The 14986-nt window shown below is 51.9% G+C and overlaps 4 protein-coding genes across 4 annotated transcripts; 2 read left to right on the forward strand and 2 right to left on the reverse strand.

Moving 5' to 3' along the window:
• The first annotated feature begins 17 nt into the window (after window positions 1–17).
• V8C40DRAFT_234049 (uncharacterized protein) lies at window positions 18–2130 on the forward strand. The gene is made up of 2 exons (XM_083213511.1): window positions 18–891; window positions 1010–2130. Exons 1-2 carry the CDS (start codon window positions 685–687, stop codon window positions 2012–2014), a joined length of 1212 nt encoding a protein of 403 aa, XP_083078293.1. The 5' UTR covers window positions 18–684; the 3' UTR covers window positions 2015–2130.
• A 1221-nt stretch (window positions 2131–3351) lies between these two features.
• Window positions 3352–3804, reverse strand: V8C40DRAFT_234052 (uncharacterized protein). Its single transcript, XM_083213512.1, has one exon. The coding sequence runs from the start codon at window positions 3778–3780 to the stop codon at window positions 3484–3486; it is 297 nt and encodes a 98-aa protein (XP_083078294.1). The 5' UTR covers window positions 3781–3804; the 3' UTR covers window positions 3352–3483.
• A 950-nt stretch (window positions 3805–4754) lies between these two features.
• Window positions 4755–11238, forward strand: V8C40DRAFT_103789 (uncharacterized protein). Its single transcript, XM_083210693.1, has 2 exons — window positions 4755–5433; window positions 5520–11238. The coding sequence occupies exons 1-2, from the start codon at window positions 5379–5381 to the stop codon at window positions 10853–10855; spliced, it is 5391 nt and encodes a 1796-aa protein (XP_083078295.1). The 5' UTR covers window positions 4755–5378; the 3' UTR covers window positions 10856–11238.
• A 648-nt stretch (window positions 11239–11886) lies between these two features.
• V8C40DRAFT_234057 (uncharacterized protein) lies at window positions 11887–14104 on the reverse strand. The gene is made up of 3 exons (XM_083213513.1): window positions 13845–14104; window positions 12265–13770; window positions 11887–12206 (listed from the first exon to the last, which is right to left on the reverse strand). Exons 2-3 carry the CDS (start codon window positions 13760–13762, stop codon window positions 12097–12099), a joined length of 1608 nt encoding a protein of 535 aa, XP_083078296.1. The 5' UTR covers window positions 13763–13770; window positions 13845–14104; the 3' UTR covers window positions 11887–12096.
• Window positions 14105–14986: the final 882 nt, after the last annotated feature.

Consider the following 14986-nt stretch of genomic DNA (forward strand, 5'->3'; position numbering starts at 1 on the left):
ATATCTGCACTCGTACGTATTGGTTCAGTCTCTCTCTTCTCTCCTCCACCCTTTCACCGATTGAAACAAGGCGACCACACACATTCCACTTGACTGCACGGATCCTGCTTAATTCACGCAACCTGCCCGTACGGGCGACGTGGAGTAAGATGCATGGCTGGCTTAATATGGGTCCTTTCGTTTTTCTTCTCAGTCTCTTTCGTTCTTCTTTTTCACAGCCCAGCCTCGTCTGACACGAGGACTGTCGTGACGCAGCGGCTACGCGGGAGGCCGTCGATATTCAAAGCAGGAGTGTCTACTCCGTATCTGTCTAGAAGATGCATGCAAGTTACGAGTTACGACTGGTGGATATCTCATTCACCACCGAAGCAGTGAATGAAGTTGACCACGCACCAAGTCATGAGGTGGAAATGCGTGCTGTTACTGGCACATGAATGCGTCTGTTTCCATTGCTGCTGTCCGGAGAGTCACAGCCGAGATCACGACAGCCCCGTTGGGCTGATTTTTGGATATTGATCCAACGATGCAACGGGCCGAGTGAATAAGCCTATTGATACCTTGGGTCGTAGGCCGCCCAATAGGCAATACTTGTACGAGGACGAGAGAGGATTTTTCCCTGTTTTTAAAAAAGCATACCCCGGCCCTTTGTTGTGGCCCAGCCCATGCTTCTGATGGATCTCACGTATGGATACTGCCACATGTTCGATGAAGCTGACCCACGACGACGACATGTCATCACCACCCTCCAGAGACACACCGAGCGTGTCTAGCTCGCTGGAGACGGACACGAGATTGAGCCTAGATGCGAACGGACAAGAGAGATCCATTTTGAAGACCTGGTTGCTCCAGAATGCCCCAGAGTATCGGCACCTGGACGCCCTACGACAAAAGGTATGTGATGTTATGCTACATATGTACTTGCACTAGAAGAGTGTTGCTCTCAACAACAACCGACGTCTTATTTTCTAGTCAAGATTCAATAGATAGTGTGTGCTCATTAATATGTTAGGGATGGGAGAACAAAGCTGGCGATGTGTTTTTCCAAAAGCAAAGACATCAAGCAGACCACGCAGATGAAAAGACGATCAAGTTTTTCTATAAAATGATGAAGAACATTGCCAGCGAGATGAACCAAGCCACCGGCGCACTCCGAGTCCACGTAACGTGGCCCGGCAAGCCCCGGATGCTAGACTTTTGCGCAGCTCCGGGTGGGTTCCTAGAATCAGCCATCAAGATGAATGCCCGAGCCGAAGCCACGGGGTTCTCGCTGCCACCCACTCAGGGAGGACATGAGGTCATCATGCCGCTAGGCGCAAACGTAGCATTCAAATACGCGGACATTACCATGTTTGCTGGGGATATGGGTTGTTACACGGAGGACATTCCTCAAGACCACCCAGACGCCGAGAGCTTCGTGCTGGAGCCGGCCATTGAGCGTGAGCGGCGCTTCGATCTCATCTTCTGCGATGGGCAGGTTTTGAGAACCCACGCCCGAGCCGCCTATCGGGAGCCGTGGGAGTCGCGGCGTCTGACAGCTACGCAGCTCGCCATTGGGCTCGAACACGTCTCGCTAGGCGGCACCATGGTGGTCCTACTACACAAGCTAGAGGCCGTGGACACTGTGAACCTGCTCTACATGTTTAGCAGGTTCTCCTCCATCCAGCTGTTCAAGCCCAGGAGCGCCCACGCCAAGCGGTCCTCGTTCTACATGGTGGCGACGAACATCAAGAGCGATTCGCCGCAGGTGAGAGAAGCCATAGAGTACTGGAAGACGCTGTGGAGGGTCTTGACGTTTGGCTCCGACGAAGAGCGAAGCAACAAGATATCGGAGGGTCACATGGATCAACAGGCGTTGGTGGAGCAGTTTGGGCCAGACCTTGTAAGGCTCGGGAAGAGAATATGGGAGATTCAGGCCAGAGCCCTCGAGAAGGCGCCGTTCATGCAGGCCGGGCAGAATGAGAGGATCCAAAGACCGGCTGAAGGGGGACCCTCATCTTTCTCATCTTGGCAATAAGGCAGGAAAGGAAAAAGCTGTATAGGCAGAATCTGGCCCATGACCGGGCTTGTACAGCATCGTATCGTATATCGTCTCCGTTAGCACTAGCAGCAGCAACTTCTGTAGCGTTCCACAAGGGGAGCAGAAAGCTTCTTTTTCGCCGCACCCTGTGCACTAGCAGCACTTGATTTAGGCCAAGCCACGTTCCCAATCCAGTGTGTCGAATATGTGAAGCCTCCTGGAACGGGGATGGACTCGCCAAAGGCAGGCTAGGTTCGTCTGCGGTGAGTTGTCAAAAGAGGCGCCCCCCCAGTCGCGACAATTGTCAGCGCACCGACCAGAGCCTCGGAAAGCCCTCAGCAGCCGCTAGTTACACCGCTTGGGCGGCTTGGAAATCGAGCGATTGTTTGGCTGTAATTGGAGGATGGCAGGTCGAGAGGCCTCGGAAAGGAGGTCAAGATGTTATGTACTATATGAGCAGATGGGTACATGTACCTATCAAGTTGCGCATGCCGGCTGCGGTTGACCAAGTACCTGCGAGGTTAGTCCGGCCTGTTGCAGTTGCAGGCACTAGAAGATGCTGCAGCCAAAGGATCCCGGGAAGATGCAGAGAGCTTTGAAGGTGCAGGTGATGAATCATGTGATGCGGCGGCAGCTCAACTTGGGAGAGTCTGGAATACGGGAGCAAAAATTGGTGCAAGATGGAATGACATCCAATCCATTCGATTACGGTATGTATTACACTGCAGCGAGCTTGAAGAAGGAAGCTGTGGAGTCTGTCTTGTAAGAGGCACTAGGCGAGGCCCGCCGAGGGAAAAAAAAGATGTACCCACCACTCAAGCTCGAAATGGGTATGTTGATTTGTTGTTTCGCCTTGCTGACTGGCTGGGCTGGTACATGTTTGGATAGTCACGGCACAGGGCAACGGTAAGGTACTATTAGGTAGGTATGGATTATTCACGACACACTTGCTCGCGGTTGTTGCATGTCAGGCGACGCGGCGCATGACGGAAGACGAACTGCCTGGGCCATTGGCCGAAGGGGCGGGTTTGTTCGTGATCGGTCGGGGCGCTCGGGGGGGGCCCAGGAAGCAGAAACGGAGACAGACAGACGACGAGAAGAGCAGAAGAGCAAGAGAGCAAGGAAGAGGAAGGGAGCGCGCGGATGGCGATGCGAGACCAGAGGCGGTTGGTTGGACGGACATGCTTGGTGCTACTGCCGGTGCTTGCTGGGAGATGCTGGATGCTGGACCGCCGGGAGGCAAAGGGGAGCCGTTGGGACGCATGGAGGTGTCGGGCGCGGCGCCTGATTGGGCCCTTGTGCGTGAGCTGGCATCCATCTCGTTGCTGCCGCATGGCGTGGACGACGCAGATTGGGCGAGGCCTGCGAGGGCCTGGGGCCGTTTCGTGGTGGACATGGATTGGCCGGTGGATGCGATTGCGTCCGGATGGGGTTGAGGCACGATGCCAATGCAATGCACTGCCAACTCATCTGCTGCTCCCGACCACTTGCAACCAGACAACCGCGCGCACCCTCGTCGCTTTTTGAGTCACTTGCGCGCACAGTCTGGCTCCCACGCTTCCCGTACGGCTGCATGCCATGTATGTATGCGTGTGTCTGTGCAGCAAGCAAGCAGCAGCAGCGCGCGGGAAGCGTGAGCATGAATGAGCGTGAGCGTGAGCGCGAGCCAGACCAGAGGAAGAAGCGTGTGTCGGTTGTGTGGCCCAGCCAGCCCAACGCCGCCGTCTCTCGTCTCTGTGTGTGCATGGATGGATGCATTGCATCGCCCTCTTTCATCCATTCGATCGTACAGTAAGGTAAGAGAAGGTAAGGTAGCCATGGATCGAAGCCGTAACTCGTCGTAAGTATTGCATCAAATGCTACTAGGCACGCACATATGTACGAGTGCCTGCTCAGGCATAACTGGACTGGACTGGACTGGACTGTATGCAATGTGCCATGGAACATGGAACATGTAAGCCCGCTTGCTGCGTGACGGGTGCGGGTAGTATATCATGCCTCCACGCTGTTTTGTTTGTGTAATTCGTATCTCGTCTCGTCTCGAAAAGCCACCGCCACTCTTCCCTTCCTCTGCCAGAAAAACGTATCAAATCGTATCCTACTTGTACACTGCCGTGTCTGTTGTGAAATTCCGCTGGCTGCTCGTGCCCTTGTGTAGCGCCGGCCGTCGACTAAAAAGCGATCGTATCATATCATCGCCACTAGGCCAACGAGAGAGTACACCCATACGTTCCTCGCACCGAGATTTGCCGTCTGGTCTTGATTCGAGACCTACATACCGATATTGCCCTGCCTGTCTGCCTGCCTACCTGTCCCAAAGGTGCCAGTGCCGGCAAACTTGACCGTTGACGACTCGTGCTCTCTCTCCCGTCGTCTCTTCGTCAGCACCCCCCGATACACTCACGTCACTCCCGTCTTCGTCTTCTATTCGCTCTGCCTACACCGCACCTGCACAGAGAAAAGATGGCCTGGTCCAGTCCGGCCCAGCCCGACGTCTAAAATAGCCAGCCAGCACAGTACCTTTGGATATACGAGTGCCAGCAAGCACTTGAAAGTACTGCCAGGGGCAGACAGCTGTCAAACACCAGCAAAGCAAAGCCGAAGGAAGAAGAAAAAAACACTCCACCTCCAGCCGCCGAACCCTCGCGATCCAGCGGCGACAGGCCCTATAAACTCGACCCTAGCAGCCCCATTGCCGTGCTATCGGTGGGGCCCAGCCTGGGAGCAGCGCTAAGCACCAGGCCTGTTTTTGCTACCCCACGCCGGCTCCAGCGCATTGTGCCTTACAGCTTCAATCACTTCCAGTCCCTCTCCCTTGGCACTCGACCTTGTCCATCCAGCCTTCTCTCTCGCATCTTAATAATAATAATAGCAGTATTATTATTAGCTCGTCAGCTGCTGCCTTTGGCCTTGGTCTCAGCCGTCTCTCCTATTCCTACTGTTTTTAAGTTTTTTTTGTATCGGATAGCAGAGGAGCTGGCTCTGCGCCAGAGTCCTGTTTGATACCTTTTTACTTGGATTACCTCCCATACTTTTTTACCTTTGCCTGCGAAACCTCCGCACCCGAGCCCCTCCAAAAAACTGCCGCCGAGCTCTTTTACCTATTAACCAGCCCACCACCCTCGACCTCTTTTTTTCCTCCCAACCTCCTACATCTCGCCACCTGTCTCTCTCTCGCCAGCTCAGAGCTGATCTCTACATCCATCTATATCTGTCTTATACCCTCGGCTTCTTCTTCATCGCCATCGACCGCTGAAGCTGCTGCCAAAACAACTAGCCCGTCTCGGTAGTCGCCGGTCGAGCCATAGTTCAACGGCCTTTGAGCCCTACTATACCCACTCACCTTGTCCAGGGAACAAGAATGATCCCCATGCAACGCTCTCTCTCATCGCCAGACTGCATTCAATCCTCCCCACGTACGTTGCCGCCGTCCTCTGGCCCAGCTTTCTCCCGGAAATTTGACATTGCACTCGTGTACTGATGGTTCATGCCACTGGTTCAGCCGTGTCACCCACGGTTACGCACGAATCGAGATCTTCCACTCCGTCACCGGACAAGAACAACGGCGCCAATAACACCACAAGTAACAACAACGGCGTGGATGCTCAGCGGCCAAAGCGGTACGAGTCGCGAAGTCCCAGCCCGACGCCCACTCGCTCCTCCGACATCCCCCAGACCTTGGCTTTGCGCCTGAGTGATGATGTCCAACCTCGCCGTGGACGTCACCCCCGCCATCAGTCTCCCATGGCCTCTCGAAAGGCCATTGTGGCACAGCCCAACCTGCCAAACTCGAGCAACGCAAGGCATGGCTCCAACTACCGCCCGCTGACTCCGACGAGCTCGTCAAACGAGACTCTGCCGGGGTCAAAGTATACCAAGAAGCCCTTGCTGCAGGATACGTCCATGTACACGAATACCCACCTGGTGCGGGACAGTGACAACACCACGCTTGAGGAGCTTGCCCATGTTGTGCGCCTCTCCAAATATCAGGAGCGCAAGCGCGCCAACACTCGAATCCGCCTGCAGAGGAGCCTCATCTCCACTGCATTGAGCGCCCGCCTGACTCGCTGCGGCGAGATGGCCCATCGCTACCTTGTTGAGAGCTTCCGGAAAGACGACAAGGACAACTTTGCGGCCCTGTACAATGCTATTCACGACGTCCGCAAGAGCTGCGATGAGCTCCGCCGATATGCTCTTTTGGAGCCGGAGCTGGAATCTCTGTCCTCTTCTGCCGCTCTGGGCTCGTCCGAGAGCCTGGACACACCCACTAACTCAACAGTTGGCGTCGTCGATCCGCTCAAGTCCATCACCCCGTTTTTGCATGACATCTCTGCTTCCGCCAGAGAGACCTTTATCGAGTTTCTGACCCAGATCCGAACCAACCCAGACTACCTAGCCACTCGCATATGTGCCCTCTCGAGCTCAGAATTGAATGTCTTTTTGAATTTCCACAAAGGTTTGGAGCCGGTTGAGTCGGTTCTCCCATTTCCCACGAGGAACCCCAACCGGCCCCATGCAAGTGCCTCGGGCCGTAGCACCTCTAACACAGATATCGAGAGGCTCCTTTCTTTCCAGAGACATGATCCCCTCTCGATCCTGATCCATGCTTGTTTTGCCAATTCGGCCGGCCCAGATAGCTCCGAGGACCAGCGACGCACTGACATCTGGGCCACGGTCCTGGCCAGGCTGATAGCCGAACCCAAGTCTGCCGGTGAACACTTCCTGATTTGTGTGCTAAACATCTGGACAGCTATGCGCGATTGGTCCGGTAAATCCAAAATGGAGTGGTACCTGATGAAGATCCTTGAAGACGGTGCCTTTCTGCTGGATCGCGCAGAGGATCAGCACGGCACTCGCTTCAACCTCTCAGACTGGAACCAGTCGGATGAACTCGCGGCCAAGGACTTTTACGACCGCGCCGTCAACGGCTTGTTTGAGCTGGTCGACGACGAGGATGCTACCGGTATCCCTGAGGGCCTCCTGGAACTTGGAAATGCCATCCTGAGCAAGCTCGAAAACAAGTTTGTGGAGAATACCTCCAAATGGCTCGTCTGGAGATGCCTCTTCTTTGTCTTCCTGCTCGGGGTCATCATCCACCCCGAATACTATGGCATGCTGGCTGAGTATCACATCACTCCCTATGCCAGGGAGAAGATCCTGAAAAAGGTTGCCATGAAAGCCCATGAATACGTTTCAAGCATGTGGAGCGGAAAGCCTTCGGCCACCTGCGTCCCCGTGAACATCCCACCCAAGATCAAAGGCCATGTGGAGAACATCCTCGCCAGATTCCAAGGTACCCGATCCAAGGTTCCTGCTGCTAAGCTTCTGCCGGCCAGATCAATCACCTCCCTCAGGGAGACTGTTGAGGTCCGCCCCTACTTGGTCATCAGCCCTGCTGATCTGGCAACGCTGGTGAATGCTCTCTTCCCGGAGAAGCGGCCCCACTCCGCACGTTCTGGCCCAGCCTCCATTTCGGGGCTGTCCGCCATCTCCCAGCCCATCTCCATGGCCAATCACCACAAGAATAGCTTTGATACGGCTTCTATTATCAGCACCAGTGCCTCATCAATCATGAGTGACGCCACCACGTCTCGCGACTTCATCTACGACCTCAACACTGCAACCCCACGCTACTCTCCTCCTGCCGAGGACCCTGAGGAGCAAAGACGCCTGAGCAAGTATGAGGATGATGGCTATCGCCTCAGACTCGCCATCCATGAAATGCAGCAAAACCTTGGCTCAGATGTCGTTCGCGGATCAAGCCACCCATGCGCCGAGAGGTGGGTAGTTCTCTTCATCTCCCCTGACGGAAAGAGCCTATCTACACAGATGACCTACGATCCGGATGATGAGCTCGAGGACGAGGAAAACTCGTCCAGCACCGACACCGATGAGGATGAGACACCGCAACGCCCAGAGCTAGACAAGGACTATCATCAGCTGCGAAACTCTGTTCTGAAGCTGGTGGAAGATTATGAGATTCCTCGCAGCCTGGAGCCTGAGCGTGGACGAGCGCAGCTCAGCAATCGGGCTTCGGGTCTCAGGAAATACACATCACGAAACAGAATCATTCAGCCAGAGAAGACTGTTGCCAGCCGGAACCCTTACCGAAAGCAAATGGGCGTCGACGGCACAATTTCCACTACCGACTTGACGCCGAAGGAGCCCGAAGAGTCTGAGCCCGTCTTAATCACAATGCTGAAGGCGGCTTCGTCTCAGTCAAAGGCTCAGGCTGACTTTGTTTCGGCACACATGTACTGGAAGACGCTGAACCAGCTTACGGCGCTGGCATCGAGCTCTCTCAGACAAGACGGATTCGCTGCTCTGATCAACATTCTAGCTAGGGGACCACGCGACGCCATTCGCCGCTCTGCATCTGCCATCGAAGAGTACGATGCTTGGCTGGTTTGGCTGAAACAAAGCCAAGAACGCCACGAGGGCCTAATCGACACCATGATGAAGCGCGTCAATGCCATCCGCGACAAGATGTGGTACGTGACCGACGTTCGCAATTCCAAGGAATATGCGCACAGCCGTGACATTTGTCAGGCTCTCAAGACCATGGGTATGCCGCGTCGTTGGAGCTCGTTTCAGCGGTCAAGAGCTCACAACAACCGCGGTCCTAGTGCCTCCTACCTCTACCGCACCGAATCGCAGATTATGGACCTCCTGGCCGCTTCGGAGGAGCAAGGCGGGCCGAACAAGCTTAGCGATGATCAGGCAGAGATGACGTCCATGTGGCTGCACCAGTACGGAATTGAGAATTTCTGCCAGGGAGAGGAGAGGATCCACCGGTTCAATTGTGAGGTGGACCGATGCATCAGTAAGCTGGTTGGGGAAACTCTTCGAGATGCGCCGGTGCTGTGGTCAAGCGAGCTGTATAAGCGTGACAAGCTGGTATATGATCGCAGCAAAGCAAGAGACCGCGATCACTCGTGGGCTGGTGATGACTCTACGAGCATCATCAGCGAGCAAGATAGACGCCATACGTCATCATCATCTGGGCGTTCTAGTTCCTTTGCTCGCGATCTGAGATCCATGACAAGCAACAACACCAGTCATCACTCTTTGGACTCGTCAAGGCATAGCCACTCGAGGACTGGTGGAATGCTCGCTGATATTCCCGATGGACAAGAATATTTCGACAAGGCGTCGCCTGTTGATTCTTCGGGCACATTTTGGTCGCCGTTCCAACCGGCCATGTCTACCAGCTCGGCCCCATCGCGATACTCGCCTACCACCAGTCTTACCAATGTGTCGACAACTTTCTCGGCTCCTCACCACACAATTCCTTCAATCACAAGCGTGTCCACCGGCCGACCAAGCACAGCTGCTTCATCCAACGACACTATTCAACAGCATCGCAATGATGATGAAAAGACGCGATTCTTGAACGAGCTCAAGCAAACTCTCACCAGCTTGTTGCTGTCTGATCTGGGCAATCAAGTTCTAGCACGGGGCTCGGAGACTGATGGCTGGTTCCAAAAGCTTGGTCAGCAATGCATCGATAGGAAGGATGCCCTAGAGAGACGAGCTCGTCGCAAGTCTGACAAGAAGTCCATGTCGAAACCAGGAATTGCTAGGCCGAGGGGTCTTGAAAAGAAGAGGAGCTTTGGAAACCTTAGGAATCCGACCGACAACACTGACAGAATGTCGGAGCCCGCCGATAACAACAGTCCCGTGGCTTCTCCAGAGTCTCCCATGGCTACGATTGATCCACCTCCCGTCCCCAAGGAAACCTCAAATGAGTTCCCCTTCAAGAAGGCTTACCAGCGTCTTTTGAACATGTTCTGTGTCCATCCCAATCCTTACGCAAAGTTGAATGCCCTGAATGAGTTGGAACAGCTCATCATCGCTTCGATGTTGTCCAGTGGTCCAAAGAGGGCGCGGTGGAACAGGTCTGACGCAGGCTCCAGCATCGTGGAAGACCATGGCTCAAACTCACGTCCTACTCCGCTAGAGGGTATGATTGACAATGTCAAGGAGCGCCGACTACAAGCTATTCAATCTGGCCTTCCGTCGACCGGATTTTCCTTCACATCTCGCGGATCCAACTCGGAGACGCGATCTATTGTGTCTGGTGGTGCGTCCAACTCAGACCTCATCACCAAGGAGCTTTACACTCTCTTCCGAGATGCCTCGATTCGACCAAAATCTCTCTTCCGCGACTTGCAGTTCATCGCTGCCTTTGTCCCTGCCTCTATCCTTGATAGGCCGGAGAAGGGCAAGGCCTTCTGGAATGCAGGACTCGCAGCGCTCAAGCTGAAATCGGAGGTGTGCCGAACCATGGTGGAGATGGCAGACGAGGTGGTTGCAGCCCATGCGCATGCTCGCCAGTCAACTACTGATGGCGCTACTCCCCTCGACACACCTCAGTCAGCGACTGGTACTCCCCCACCCCCATCCACCATGTATGGACTGAACGATGTTGGTAAAATGTGGACCATTACCGCTAAAGAAGGATACCCCACGGCGCAGCGTGAGCTCGCCTTGTTCTACTTATCTAACCCCGAATACGTTGAAAGAACAACGCTTCCCTTGTCCAAGCCCAGGGAAGTGTTTAAGCAAACGGTTATGGAGAAGTATGGCCGCACCAGAGGCGGCCTCGGCGGCCCCGGTGCTGGCGGTCTTGGCAGTGTAGGTGTTTCCTCTAGAGGCTCTGGATCTGGAAATGGCGGCTCTGGCGATGGGCAGCTCTCCGGTGGCAACGAAGGTGATGTTAGAACTGATCCAGGTTTGATGTGCGTCGCTGTCCACTGGATGGAAGCGGCAGAGCAGGGCGGCGACGAGCTTGCCTCGAGCTTCCTGCGACAAAACGAGTTTATGGGACTCAGTTGATTGGCTTTTTCCCACAGTATTCGTTTGAGAGTACGGTAGCCAAGTTGGAAAAGCAACGGGCTCTACTTGGCTCACATTATGATGTATTCATTGTTTTTGATCTTTTATTCCGGCGTTTGCGCTCATGCTTAGGCGACACAAATGCATCCTTGAACAGAGGGCATACTCTTACCATATTCCCTTTGTTCATCTCTTACCAATCTGACCTTTTTGCATGACGCACGCAAATGGAATTGGCAACGCGGGTATGAATTCACGACATGGTATGATGGCATTTATAACGATCTCAAGCCTTGTTTTTCTTTGACGAGAGAAAGAAAAAGTTTTTACTTGCATCTGAGTCATGAACCCAATCAACACACTTCACAAAAAAAAAGACGAGAGCCTCTTTTTCTTTCTCTCTTTCTTCTTTCTTCGGCCGGTATAGAATATGAGGGAACAGCGGGCTAGCTGGCTGGCTCCTCTGATTTTATGATACCAATCAGTAACGGACGAAAAAAATGGTGTTGGGATCATTCTTTTATATCATTATTACTCTTTTATTTTATTTAAACTGCGTGCGAAGCCTGCCTTTTTAGCTCTTTAGATAGACGGACACCCACGTTCCTTTTTTCTTCTTTCGCTTGATTGCTTTTTTTGGATTTTGTTGTTTTTTGGTATAAGTTTTTTGGGAAGATGATGATGTGAAGTTGAGTTGTGGCGGAGGATATACCATGAGTTAAAAAAAACTTGTTGGCTGGCATTTGTATAGCATGCGCGCTGAATTTATTTTAGAAAAGAAGAAGAGAGATCCAATACAATGAATGAAGAAAGAATTGGAAAATTGTTTGTGTGAAGAATGTCATGATTCCAGCTGTTGAAGGCAAACACGAGGGGATGATCTATTCCAGCTTCGGTCCGCAACAGCTGCTACAAAATTAAGTATTATAAGTAAGTACTCCAACAATATAAAGGATTCATTGATTATTATTAAATTCTAATTTTAAACACCTACAAAAATATTTTGTGGATTTAATTAATTTTTGAAAACTGCAACTTTTGGTAGTACTCAGTATGGCGTTTGCAGAGTTTTGGCCTATAACTGTATATCAGACTAAAATCCGAGCAAAAGTGAAGCTCCACACTCATTCAAGAATTATACACTCTTATATTTATCTGGCATAATATCTAAAAACAAATTGAGGTGCTGTTTAGAAATCCCTTGGCGACCCTGGTCTATGTAATTCATGAGCTATTAAGATTTATTCCTCATCCTGATCCATGTTATCCGCATCGTCATCGTCGTCGTCGTCGTCGTCATTGTCTTCATCCTCTTCATCTTCGTCATCCTCGTCTTGACTTTCTTCCTCATCTAATACGACCAGTCAGCAAAAGTAACAACAGACCTGTTATTCGATTGAGTTACTTACTTTTGATTCTGGGGGTATATAGTCGAGGAATCATCTCATGAGCCACAAAATGTCTCCAATCTGTGCCCGTATACTGCAACTCCCTAGTCACGCGCTCAATCCCAGCATCCACATCTTCATCCTTCGTTTTCGCTGTGGGTTTGAAGTTTACCTCCTCCAGCATGTGGTGCCCGACGACGACGGGATACCATATCTGCTGCATGTTACCCAATTTGATATGTCGAAGGTTGAGATTAGGTATGTTTAGCAGTTTTTTCAGCACCTGGGCGAACAGAATATTTCTGTTCTCCAACACCTGGCTTTTATCAAGGCTACGGTCCTCAGACAACAGTTTGATTCTCCATAGTTCGAGATTCTGGACTGTGTCGGCGAACCTGGCAATGAGGCGCACCAGCTCGTCGACGGTAAAGGATGTCATGCCTAAGCTAATGTTTTGCAACCGAGGGAATTTTCTTGGAGCATTTAGCTGTGAGAGATCTCTAGTTTGTCCATTGAGAGATGGCGCCTTGGCTTCTTTTTGGGTTTCTGTTTCAGAGGTTGACTCTTCTGCTGTGAGCCAGTCGTACAAGTTTCTGAGGCTGTTGCGAGTATCGTATGAGTTAGTGCCGTGCGTTCCGTTGATGCGGAGCTCCTCCAATCCATCACAGTGTCGTAGGAACTTGGTCAAGTTATGTCGTTGATACGGTTGATCGTCATTGCTGATAGTGCTCGAATTCGGTTCAAGGGTTAGGTGCAGCCTTTTAAGACCGCGGAGAACAGGAATAATGGAGGCTTCGAAATCCGGATGCATGTGAAAAGCAGAGTCGAAAAGCGGGTGACCTTGTCTCTCCATGACTTCGATGGCCGTTGGACGGGCATTTGCCGTTCCCAGCGCATGGATAATGCCCTTGAACATTTGGTCGACAAAGCCATACGCCATTGAGCCCCGACCAAAGATTGCATGATTCGTAGGCCGAACGCTGGTTTCCTTGAGCAAAGTTTGGGTGCCGTAGCTCAACCAGTGAGCGTGAGGACCATCTCGAGATCTCCTGTTGGAGTTGAAGTCACGGACAACCACCGTCTCCAGGTTTGGCAAGTTGCCGAAAGCCTCGGTCAGATACTTGGGAACTAGCCCGAGCGACCAAAGTGTCTCCTGCTCGATCAAACGCTGTGCAAACATGTGCGCTTTCTCTCCGGCCATCGAAGGGGTGGTGTGAATGCTGAGCTGATCAAGGCCGAAATGTACGTGGCGCAAGTGTCCCGCCAGACGGCTTTTGGAGATGTCCACGAGGGCCTTGAGGCTGAACTCGGAGATCATGAACTGCTTGCGGGTGAAAAACTCGGTGGTGAAGCTGTAGTAGAGGGCCTCTTCGACGGATTTGCAGGTGATGCGGAGGTTGCACAGCTCGGGGGTGGTGAGATGCCATGTTATCCTGTCGAGGATCTCTGCTGGGATTTGGAGAAGGCGACAGGACTGGACGTTTTGGCTGGTGGCCATGTCTGCGGGTTGTTGAGACATAGTGCCCACTGCCAATTGAGATCAATGTGAGGTTTGGAAAAGGGGTGGCTAAAGTGTAGATGGAAACAAACAGCTATTTTACCTTAGCCGTGGACAGCCGCAGCTGAAGGAGGGTAGTGTGTTGGTGCTAGAGCTAAGGATTATAGTGGCAGTTGCTGTTGCTAAGAGTCGCAGATGGGGTATATGAAATATTGATGCTCTTAGCTAAAATAACAGAAGGAAGATGGAAAGTAGATGATGGATTGAAAAAGTTGGGAATAGAGAAGAGACAGGGGAGAAGTTGATTGATGTGTGGTGTTTATATATGTACATGGACAACAAAGAGCTGCACGTTCATTCTCCAGATCCCTGAACTGATTTGATGTTCTCGGGCCAGCTGCTGCCTGCTGTTCAATTTCAGTCCCCACCGCCATCTGTCGCCCGATTGGCCGGTTTCACCACTTCCCGTCATGGCAGCTGTGTGACCAACAAATTGATCAAAATCATAGGTAGCTAGCGATAAAAACAAACAATAGAGGCAGATGTTGGAGGAAAATTAATGTATTTAGAGACAGTGTGCGATGTTTGGAGAAGCCATTGGTGATGACATATGCTTGAAAAAACAGTAGATTGGAGATGAATGAGCTCTAATACATGTACCTACTCGTTGTATGACGCTTCCACCTATACATGTTATAGATGTCGCTGGGTTGTGACATGCAGTTTGCCAACTCGAGATGCTATACATGTACCAAACCTTCTATTTTGCCATTGCCATAATAATGCCAAGAAAGACCAATATACACCGTGAATCAACGACAAAGTATCCCAGTGATTGGCGGATTCATATGACCACTGCTTGGAAAGTAACTTTGGTCTGCGGGAAAAATTGAGGACGCTCACAATGTCCAATTCACCAATCGAACAGGTACTTATGCGATAACCCTTCAAGTTATTTCTCTTTACCAGAAGCATAAAAATGGGGAGAAATGGGTAAGTGGAGAAAAGGTGAATGGAGAAAAAAGTATGCGATTCTGAAGAATTTGCATTCTCAGTCCCAATTCCCAAGGTAGCCGGCCCTCGAGTGTCTCGAGTATGATCCATATCCCTTTTTTAACACTTCACATTGAACATGTAGTTGAAGCTTCGAGGGCGCCACATATATCCCGAATGTAGGATGCAAAAATGGCCCGGCATTGGTACACTTATTAAGTTTACACCGATGGAATAAGGCGACATCTGGTT

The sequence above is a fragment of the Trichoderma camerunense genome (assembly GCF_050948025.1).
Source record: "Trichoderma camerunense strain CBS 138272 chromosome Unknown V8C40scaffold_2, whole genome shotgun sequence".
Taxonomy (NCBI): domain Eukaryota; kingdom Fungi; phylum Ascomycota; class Sordariomycetes; order Hypocreales; family Hypocreaceae; genus Trichoderma; species Trichoderma camerunense.

What these genes read in the sequence shown, in the direction of transcription:
- V8C40DRAFT_234052 (XM_083213512.1), bottom strand. Translation starts at nt 3,780, where the DNA reads ATGCAATGCATCCATCCATGCACACACAGAGACGAGAGACGGCGGCGT.
- V8C40DRAFT_103789 (XM_083210693.1), top strand. Translation starts at nt 5,379, where the DNA reads ATGATCCCCATGCAACGCTCTCTCTCATCGCCAGACTGCATTCAATCC. An exon ending in CTGCATTCAATCCTCCCCAC is followed by an intron (nt 5,434 to 5,519) that starts GTACGTTGCCGC and finishes CCACTGGTTCAG; the next exon opens with CCGTGTCACCCACGGTTACG.
- V8C40DRAFT_234049 (XM_083213511.1), top strand. Translation starts at nt 685, where the DNA reads ATGGATACTGCCACATGTTCGATGAAGCTGACCCACGACGACGACATG. An exon ending in TGGACGCCCTACGACAAAAG is followed by an intron (nt 892 to 1,009) that starts GTATGTGATGTT and finishes TTAATATGTTAG; the next exon opens with GGATGGGAGAACAAAGCTGG.
- V8C40DRAFT_234057 (XM_083213513.1), bottom strand. Translation starts at nt 13,762, where the DNA reads ATGTCTCAACAACCCGCAGACATGGCCACCAGCCAAAACGTCCAGTCC. An exon ending in ATATACCCCCAGAATCAAAA is followed by an intron (nt 12,207 to 12,264) that starts GTAAGTAACTCA and finishes TGGTCGTATTAG; the next exon opens with ATGAGGAAGAAAGTCAAGAC.